The sequence below is a fragment of the Physeter macrocephalus genome, chromosome 14, assembly GCF_002837175.3.
Source record: "Physeter macrocephalus isolate SW-GA chromosome 14, ASM283717v5, whole genome shotgun sequence".
Lineage (NCBI taxonomy): Eukaryota > Metazoa > Chordata > Mammalia > Artiodactyla > Physeteridae > Physeter > Physeter macrocephalus.
In genome coordinates this window covers 63,130,210-63,140,892 of record NC_041227.1, presented here as the reverse complement: position 1 = coordinate 63,140,892, position 10,683 = coordinate 63,130,210, and the positions used below count along the sequence as shown (strand labels likewise).

General features: G+C 51.6%; 1 protein-coding gene across 1 annotated transcript in view; it reads right to left on the bottom strand.

Annotated features, from left to right (window-relative positions):
• The window catches only part of HS3ST2 (heparan sulfate-glucosamine 3-sulfotransferase 2), a 101,703-nt gene extending 94,221 nt beyond the window's left edge, over positions 1-7,482 (bottom strand). The window contains exon 1 of the mRNA XM_024123705.3: positions 6,715-7,482. Within this exon, the coding sequence (XP_023979473.1) occupies positions 6,715-7,199 (485 nt within the window). The 5' untranslated portion in view covers positions 7,200-7,482. The remainder of the gene's footprint in view (positions 1-6,714) is intronic.
• Positions 7,483-10,683: the final 3,201 nt, after the last annotated feature.

Below are 10,683 nucleotides of genomic sequence, written 5' to 3'. Positions count from 1 at the left end.
CAATGAGAAGCCCGCACACCACAACGAAGAGTAGCCCCTGCTCGCCACAACTAGAGAAAGCCCGCGCGCAGCAGCGAAGACCCAATGCAGCCAAAAATTAAATAAATGAATAAATAAATAAATTTATTTAAAAAAATAAAAAATAAAATAAAGTAAAATAAAATGTACACACTGAAGAAAAATCAACCCAGCTCTTTATAAAAATTATAATTTTTAAATGTTAACGTCAACATACAAATTATTAAGAAAACAATAGTAGAGGTCATGCCAGGTTCTGGCAAATATGAGGCGGTACAAAAATGACTGAAGCCTGGAATATGCCACCCTCCGAAGATGTGGGCGTGACGCTGCCTCTCAGAGAACAGCAGTGAGAGGTCCTTGGGCCTCCACCCAGAGCAGACACCCTGGGTTTCTTACTCGTGGGAGCCGGTGGCCACGAGCACTGAGATGGAACCACGATTAACGCCGCTGATTTCAGAGCTTGGGAAGCCACTCCCAGTGGACTTGGGTCCGGGAAATCATGTGATGCTCAAGCCCCAGGTAACCCAACCAGTCCACCTGGCCCAAGTTCCTTGGAAGCACACGCTCAGTAGTAACCCCTTGTCCCTCTCTCTCTATGCCGTTATCCTCTGAGGAAGCCCCGTCAGTGCAGCATTGGACCAACAGCCCAGCTGTGGAGCTTGACAGGCAGCAATTACCCCTGAAATGCTAAGTTATTTCCATCACTGTGGCTTTCACCCACCTCATCCAGCTGCCCATGGACTACAAAACCCTCCAGCCCATCCATGCAGCCCACTAGGAGAACAAAGTGGCAGCAGAGCCGGTCTCCAGCAGCTTGGCTCTGATTCCGGCAAATGGTAGGTGTTTGACAAATAAATGGATTAACCCGCCCTGGCGTTAGTTCTGAAGGGGAGAGAGAGTCCCACAGGTTTAGGCAGACTGCGTGACCTTGCAGACGCCCTCCAGCCTGACTCACAGCCAGCGAGCTTCCCTACCCGCCCCGCACCCCGCGGCCGAGCCCTCGCTCACAGAGAGGGCGTGCCCTCCGAGGGCACTCATTTCAGGGCACTGCGATCAATCCGCAGCTGTGTGCTTCCGCCCCCGCCCCGCCCACGCGGTCACGCAATCATTCAGGAATGATGCGTGGAGGTCTAACCAATGAGAAGAAAACTATTCCACAGTCCTGCACGCCAGATGCATGGAACAGAAGCAAAGCACTGCAGGTGACAGCACCTGTTGGGCACCAAGCATGCCCTGAACCTGTTAGGGACTCTTGGGATAGGACTCCAAATATCTGGGCAGAACAGCAGCCCGTGAAGAACATGACCACCAGAGCATCTTGTTGTCTCCTGGTGGTTGTCAACCCACACTTCCCCTCATTTCAGGATAGAAAATGGCATGGGTAACAATCAAAAATCTAAAATGGGTACAGCTCCTTCACCAATCAGAAGAGACCCCTGCTGGCTGCAGAGACAAGCAGGGTCTTAGGGGCTCCCTGCTGGGCCGGGCATTTGCCACCTAGTTGCTGGCCCTTTGTAAGGGCCAGTGAGTTTCCAGAGCAGAAGGCATCTCTGGGGGAGAGAGTTTCCATCCAATATGGAAGCATCGTATCTCAAGGACTTAAGAGCCCATCAATCATTAGACACATCCTAATTTCAGAGGTGTTACAAGGTGAAAAAGAAAATGTGCTTCTTAGAATCTATGTAATATTTTAACATCCAAAACAGATGTAACAATGTGTGCCGGTTGAATAGCACTGGGGCTGGTCCGGGTCTTTCCCCCCTAAATAGCCACATACCAAAGGCCATGGGGAAAGCCCAGTCTTCATTCCAAACTCTTCCACTGTCCCACCCAGCTCCAGAGGGAAGCAAAGACAGTTCTTCAAAAAGCCTCCTTGAGCGATGACAGTCCTTCTTGCCCATCCTGAATGTTCCTCAGTGCCTGACAAGAACTGTACATGTGCTGGAACTAACTACTATATCTCCAGCTGCTGCGAGGCTGACAGAGACCTACAAGGCGGACAGAGGATTTATGGACTCGGCGGATCCATTTAATCAGCGTGTGTGACATCCTCCTGGACAGAAGCAGGAAAACTCCTTATGAAGACGTGTCTACACAGACACTGGAATTGTGTGTGCGGGTGCCCACACGTGAGCTGTGCGTGCACACACATCTGTGCACACGGCAAGCATGGGTCCACCTGTGCCATGTGTCCATCAGTTTGTTAAAGGTGGTAAAGCCTTCCACATTCATTACTTCCCCTGCCTTCTGCCTTTGGTTTTATTTCTTCTTAAAGTTTGCCTTTCTAGAGTTTGGCTTCGCTCTTGAAATTTGATTTCTTGATTGAAATGAGCTGGATAGGGTGATAGACCTTATTCTGTGTTTTTAATTCTCTTTCTCACTTAGACTATTGCCTCTAGGGCAAATGCTGTGTCTTCTTTGCCTTATGCCATCCACAGAACACCACTGCCACTGAACAAATAAATAACCAGACTTGTGGAGTCTAAAATTTACAGAATAGGCTCATTTATCACAATTTTGACACCAGAGCACAGAGTCAATTATCACATATTAACTTGCTCTTGTTGGCATTTCAATGCATTTAGAGAAGATTCACTTCCTCTTCAAACTGCCACCCCCCAACCCCAGTTGCTGAAAACTAGCAAAACGGAAAACACTTTACACAAAATTCAGCTTCCCCTAAGACTTTAAAAACTACTGGACAATGCACAACTTATGTCTCTTTACAAAAGATGAAGGCCCTGAATATTCTGTCTCATACTCAACCTTTGATGCATCCCGAATATAATCTGAGATTGGGAGAAGCATTTTCACATACATTGTCAGATATCATTCTCATTTTAAAGGTGAGCAAACTGACACCCAGAAATGAGAAGTGACTTTTTACCGATGCAGGAGGAAGGAGAGAAGGAAGGGAGGAAGGGGGAAAAGGACAATTAAAGCAGAGCTGAAAGTAGAACTTAAGGCCAGGACCCTTCCCAGGCATTCATGAAACTACTTTTCCAGCAATTAATTAATTCCTCAGCCCCATGTAGTAACAGCAGTGGGGAAAGAAACTGATAGTTTTAATACTAATAGTACTGATGGTGGTAAAAGGAGTGTTAGTGAAGTAGTAGTAGTAATAGTGGTAACAGTGATAACATTACTGTCGTATCTTTATACACCAGGGAATTTTCCAGGGCACTTTCATATACAGGGTTTCATTCATTCTTCAAAACAACCTTCTGTGATAGTTACCACAGGCGCCATCATATGACGAGAAAGCCAGGACTCAGGAAGATCACTCTGTTTCCCAGTAGCCAGCATAGGAGACTATCTCCTGCCTTCTGACAGCAGGTCCTATCCTGGGTCCCTTGGTAGCATGGTCTTACTCTTCCTCGCTGTCCAAGCAGCTAGCCGACCCCACCCTGCACACCCAGCTGCTGAAAGTAGAACTTAAGGCCAGGACCCTTCTGTATGTGGAGCAAATTGGGGGAGGGGAAGCTAGCCAGGTGCAGAGGTGAGGTAAGCTTCAGTGATGGGCTCTCCTAGGGTGGCCTGAACTGGGCTAGTTCCAAGAGAGGATTCAGGCTGGGCGTGAGGAAGGTGCAGATTCTGTCTCCTGGTCTCTGGCCAATGGTGCCTCTCTGGCTGTTTCATTCTGCCTTCAGGCACCGTTTGTCACCTCCTGGTTTATCTCCACTTACTCACAGAAAGAAGTCTCTCCTTTTGATTTTTCCACTGTCTACCTGACTGGGGCCTCCAGACCTGGGAGGTTATCCCCAGGGGCTTCAAGGTGGGCAGATCATAATGAGATCCACTGCCTGCAACTCTGCAACTCTACCTTTGGAAAACACAGTCCCCTACAATAAATGCAAGGGCTCTTTGGCCATGTCTACCCAGTGGACACTGGCTTTATGGTGGCAAGCTGTGTAGAACACTGGTTAGAGTACTTGGCTGGAAATGCACACACGCATGACCTCACACACACACACACACACACACACACAGAGCGTGTATGTGTAAATCTTGGTGGGACAGTGCATGCCAATGACTTTTGGGCTTAAATTTCATCAGCTTGCTTTGGGTCCCGTTCCAGATGCTCTCTTTTTGGGTTGCAGTTTTCACATCTGTGAAATGATAAGGGCAACAGGCAGAGAGAGAAGCGTCTCACCACCTGCCGTCCTAAGTCATGGAATTCAGGAATAAAGTGAGAGCATGGGTTTTAAAGAAAACCATCTATCCCCATCACTTCTGCAACTAATGCATATTACTTGAGTGATAATAAAGAGTAAAACACAGAGAAATGTTCTGGAAATTATGGAAACAGCATCCAAATGGGGCAGTATTACCTTATGCAGAAATGACCATTCACACCCGAAACCCTGGGCTTTGGGGGTGTGGATTTGCAACCCAAATAAGCACAAATCACACAGCCCCTCCTGATGCTAGAGGCTCCTAGCCTTCCTGGGGAAGTGATGGGGATGGGGCTGTTAGTACCAGACCTGCAGGCTAAATGTTCTTTCAGAAATATAAAGGGGGGAAAGGGATGGTAAGACAGACCCTGGGAAGTGGGGGGTAGTAGAGAGAGAAGTGGAGCTGTCAGCATGCTTGATGTTAAATAAAACCTACCAAGACTCAGCTGAGAATTTTAGCAGAATCCAAATGTGCTATATAAAAAAAAAAAAAAAAAAAAAGGCACGGCTCCCATCTCTAAGGTTCACAGCTAAGCTGGCTTAGAATCACACATGCCAAGGTTAAAAATAAAAAGCAGCCATCCCTGAATGACACAGGCTCCAAGAAGGAAGCCTGAGGTATGGTGTTTGGTGGCAGAGCACAGAAGAGGGAGTGCAGGGGCTGGGTGCAGGGAATAGGTGTTTAGTGGAGGGCTCAATAAAAGCCATTGCTCAGAATTTTGCTATCTTGTACTTAAAAGGCGCTTCACTTTGGCAAAGGGTTTCATAATGATCTTTAGATTTTCCATCGAGGAAACCCTGCCATGCATTAGAGTATGGCATGGCTGACCCACATCGCGCTCTGCTGTTAGATGTGTTTGCCTCTCCCACCCCACGGTCTGGCTCAGACGCTGTCCTCGAATACTTCATACACCCAGATGGGATGCCTGGGGGTCACAGCTTGGAAAGCACCAGACCTGCCATTCTGTGCCACCCTCCCTATTCCATACAGCCAACATAACGGTGCTGGGGCCACCCACAGACCAGCTGTGCCCTGCTGCACTCCACTGGAAATGGACTGTGTGTCTGCTTCCTGAGGAAGGGGCATGTCCCACCCCTGGTCCCATAAGCCATGACCACTGCAGGCCAGGGCTCCCTGGCAAAAGGGACAAGTTGGCCCTGTTGCCCCGATTCTTACAAATCCAGGGTCCTTATTATGAGCCCAGTGGGGTCCTCCTTCTAATGAAGTGGTCCTTTATCCAATATGCTTATGACTTTATACTCCCTAGAGGGTTTACTTTAATAAAATTTTTAAAGAATAGCCTCAGCTACTGTGTCAGCTACCATGTTACCCCTCCCCAGTTCCATTACTAGGCAGACATTTCTAGCAAGTCTTCAAGGGGTCAGGCAAATGGTGAGAAATTTGTGACCCAGGTTTTATGGGGACCACATACATTACACCACCCCCAGGGATGCCCTGCTCAGCCCACACATGGGCCAGTCCTACACTTCAGCACCATACAGGACTTGGGAGGGAAATGGGCATTGAACAGTGGAGGCTACTACCTTCCAGAAGCTTCAGGCTATTCCCAGACACCACCAGCTTGGGTGACTGTCATCCCTGGCCGTGCAGTGGGGGAGTGGACAGTCTGCCTATGACTGGTTGCCCCTATGACCCTAGCCAGCCTTCATCTGAGGTGCCTACAAGTATTCTAAATTCCGTACCCTGACTGCTGGTTTAGAAGCATCGCCCAGTGCAAAGTGTCTCTTTGACACTTTTAGAGTGCTTAGAAAGGCCTTGAGAGGCACACAGGGCAGGGACTTTTCCTGCTCCTTGTGATGGACCAGAAAATCAAGGCTCAATGAATTTTAGGAATTTGATCAAGCTAAGTGACGGAGCCAAGACTCACATCCAGGATCCTTTCCACTATTCAAAAACACTAATTCAGGGTCAGAGTGACTGCGAGTGTCAGGCCAGATACAGCAGCAAATACCTGGAGCTCAGAATGAAACTCCAGAAGGGACCTTTGTCATGCCGACACCTCAGGGGATGCCCTCTCCTTCGGCCTGAACTTCGGGGACCTCGCCCAAGCGCAGAGCCCTGCCGCGAGGGGGCCCTCTTCGGACTTTCCCTTCTCTGGGTCCGTCAAATGCCAGGAAAGATCTGGCGAGACTCAGGAGAGGGCTGTGTTCAGGCAGCACCTGTCCTGGCTGCCTCTTCCCTGGGCACTCGGCTTTACCCCAGACGCTGGACACGGAGCCAGCCCTCCAACTCGCCCCGAGGTCAGGCCAGAGATCTCCCTTCCCTTCCGGCGATTCCAGAGCCAACTGTCTTTCGCCGTTCAAGAAACCGGGGGCCGTCTGCACAATCACTGGGAAGTTCTGGATAAATCCTTCTGCTAGAGTTCCCCCACCCCCTCACGTGTCAACCGGAACCCACTCAGCGAGCCGGGTTAAGGGGAAGCGAAAGCGCAGGAGATGGCTCAGAGGACGGAGCCGATTGGAGCCGGGGTGCGCTGAGTGGGGCTCCCCTCCTTACCTGTACCAGTCCAGCCCGCGGCCGTAGTTCCTGTCGAAGAAGTGGGGCTCGGTGCCCAAGGCCCTCACATCCGGGTGCACGCGGATAAACTCCAGCACGGCGCGGGTGCCCCCCTTCTTCACGCCCACAATGAGGGCTTGGGGCAGCCGCTTGGTACCCAGCTTTGGCGAGCCGGAGTGGTTGGAACCGGAGAGGCGAGGGGCGGGCGCGGCAGCGGCGGGCGCGCTGGGAGCGCTGGGCTCGCTGGGCGTCGGGCCCGGGAGATGGCAGGGCCGGGACTTCTGCAGAAGTTTCTGGCCGCCCGCGCTGGGGCCGCGGAGGCAGCGAGGCGCGCCGAGGAGGCGGCTCTGGCCGAGGTCGTCGCAGCAGCACAGGAGGCTGTAACACAGGTAAGTGCAGGAGAGCGAGAGCGTGAAGGCGAAGAGCAGCCTGCGCGCTCTCCGCGGCTGAGGTGGCCCCGCACGGCCCAGGACCCTATAGGCCATGGCTCCATGGGCCCGCGCCGGGGGTCATGGTTTCCGAGGGGGCGCCGGCGGCGGAGCGGCTGGGGCCCTGCGGCCGCCTAGAGGGCTCGAGCGGCACGGCCCGGGCCACGGGGGTCGGGCATAGGGGGCGCCGTCTTCTCCGGGAGCTGCCGGCCCGGGCGCGCAGCATGCCCGGGGATCCCGGAGGCGGCGTCTCCTCGGGGAACGGGCGGCGGCGCCTCCGACATCCCCGCGTCCTGGGCTCCGGGGCTCCGGGCAGCGGGGCGGCGCCCGGCGCTCCTCGGCTCTCACGTGCGCCGGGTTAGAAGCGCGCCCAGCGCCCGAAGCCCCATCCCGGATCCTCGCGCCGCGGCGCCCCGAACGCTCGGCGGCGGCGCGGCGGTGCGGGCGGGCGGGCCGGACGGTGGCGCTGGCCGCCGGCCGCGTTCCGGCTCCTCGAGAAATGCGGGGCCGAGCGCGCTGCCGGCTCTATTTAAGGAGTCGCCTGACGTCAGCCGCGCGGGTCCCCCGAGCCCGCGCCCCGCCCGGGGACCCGGCCAGCCCCTTGGCCCCCACTCTCTATCCCTCCCAGGGACACACCACCCCGGGCCCTCCCCACGTAGGCAGCTCCCTAAGGAGCCCGGGCCAGCTTGGGGTGGTGAGGGGAAGGTGTCGAGGCATTTGCTCCTCCGGGAGGCTGGATACCCCGGTCACCAGGGCCTCCCGACACCCAGGGGTTCAAGATTGCGCCAACATCCAGACCCAGACAGAGACCCGGGCACAGACGCAAGCACCCTGCACTGATAACAGGTCCCAGCACACTGACACATGCACGCACGCACAAACACAGGTACACGCGTACCTGAGCGGGATACGCCCCCAGACCCCACATGGGGAGGGGAGAGAGAAATCTAACCTGGGCGCAGAAACACCCACAGGGACACTCCCTCTTCGCCCACCCCCGTTTCACCCAACGGACACCCAGAGCCCGGAATCGGACATCGTGCGGTGTGCGCACGCAGGCGCAGGACTGGGACACACGCTCTAGACGGGATGGGCGGAGGAGCCGAGCGTGAGTGAGATTCCGTGACTATCCGTGGAGCTCCTTGGACCCCCGCGCGCTGACTCACACCCAGGCGGCTCGCTCTCACACCCATGAAGCGTGCATCCCCACCCACTGTCACTCCACCTCTCCCTGGGCCTGGCGGAAGAGCGAGCCCCAAAGGAGGGGACTCCCCGAGGGCGGGTCCCTCTCAGCCGCCGCCCCCTAGCGGTGGGCTGCTCCCCGGGGAGCTGACCAGGGTCCCACCGCGTCCCGAAGGTCCAGGACTTCTGCACGCAGTGGCACTGGGAGGAGGAAACAGAGGGCGCGGAGGACTTATCCAGGAGCAGTTCCTCCTTGAATGACTCCTAAGTGACTGCCTGCAGGACAATTATCAGTGACCATGCCCAGAACAGCCTTGAGTGACCAACCCCAGTACTGCCCTGCGTGACCACACTAGCGGATCAGAACTGTTCAGCAGACAGGCCTAAATGACCATGGCCAAGAACGCAGCTGGGCTGTCACTCCACAGTGCCATGTCATCCTGTCCAGGTGTTTACCAGGTGAGTACCCCCATGAAATGTCTGAGTGACCACCACCCTCACTGCACCCCTCTCTCTCCCCAAACTGAAAATCCTCTTTCAGGGTCCTTCTTCGGGGAATAATCTGGTCAGGCTCTGTGGACTTTAGCCCAAGCTAAGGGAATATTCTGTCCCCAAACCAGACCCATCCCTAGAAACCTTAGGCCAATCCCTCTCCTACAGATGATAATAACTAGGAAGTTTGTTTCAAGCACTGGGCATGTGTTAGCTCATTTAATATTCACCACAACCTATGGGATTGTTACCATTATCCTCACATCACGTTGCTTCCTTAATCCTAACATTTATTGAGTGCTTGTTTTGTGCCAGTAACATGCAAATCACTTGGCATTCACTACCTCATTTATCTTCAGCGACAGGTACTATTATAATTCCTAATTTACCGACAGTGAGATTAAGGCTTAATGAACACATACTCAGTAATTGGATGAGCTGGGATGAAACCCAGGCAGTCGGACTCCAAGATTCAAGCTCTTAGTTAGAGTGCTTTGCAGTTTCCTAAGTTCCTTGAACCATTCCTCACATAATTCCATCCTAGATCTGAACTAATTTGTCTATATCACTTCTGAAGTCTGACACCTGGGACTGAATGAGGAATTCCCCAGTGTAGACTGAAAAGCTCAACAGACTGAAAATTTCAACAGGACTCTCCCCTCCCTTCCCTAAACTCTGTTTCTAGTAATGCCTCCCATGACTCCATCATCTTTTTCTTGTAGCTACATCACACTGATGACAGCTCAAGCTTCAGCCAAGTAATGTCTCTAAGTGTTTCTTACAAGTGTTGCTGATTAAGGCACATCTACCCCATACTGTGCTTGTACAGTGGGCTTTTTTGGACCCAACATGTAGGTCCTTACACATTTGACCTGATTAAATTGTATCTTATCTCATCATCTCACTCCTCCATTAAAAAAAATGTCTACTTGAATCTTGAATCATGACATAGCTTTCATTTATTCAAAAAGAAAAAGTAGAAAGAAAGAATGCCAACAGCTTTACCCTAGATTCCAGGTATACCTTGGGCAATGGGTTGACAGCTCTGAGCCTCAGTTTTCTCAGCTGTACAATGGGGAGTTATGACAAACTTAAACCTCTTGGGGTTCTGGTGATGCATAATTCTGATTCCATTATTCAAGGCATGAACCGTTCTATTGACATCATCCCATCTCTGTGTTTGATTACAATTTAATTAATTCCTCACTCAAATTCTTAATGAAAATGTCAAAACAAATATGTTGAAAGAAGTTCTAATATGTATTCTCAACAGTTTTCCACATTGTCAGCCTGCTATTTCTACACTTCACTGTTAAAGTTACAAGGTTAAATGTGGATTAATCCACTCTGACAAGTGCTTTTTTCTTTAGGGAAAAAAACATGGATATGGTTATTTCTCATAATTCTGTGCTGGGCTCAACTTTAAAATTAGTTTTGTCTTTGAATTCATAAACTCTGAAATTTCTGGATATTCAGATACCTCAGAGCCAGGCATATTTACCTCTTCAAATTTCCAACCAGAGTAATGACCGTGACTGAGATAAAATTTTTCAGGGAGTGAGACAGTGGACATGCCTGCACATCATTCCTGCCCCTATTTTTTCCAGGAATGCCAGGATTTTCCTTCGGGGGGTTCTGGTAGGATTACGTTGGGTTGTGTGGTTTGTCAAATAACACTCAGTTAAACAAGACATATGTTTACTTTTCTATCACATAAAAGAAGATAGAGATAATTCAGTGCTGATGTGGCTCCACAGTGTTAAGGACCCAGGCTCTACCAAGTGTTTCCTCCATCCCCAAATCACCATGTAAGTCCAAGATGACTTATTCATCTCTAGCCATCCTGTCCACATTCTGGACACAGGTA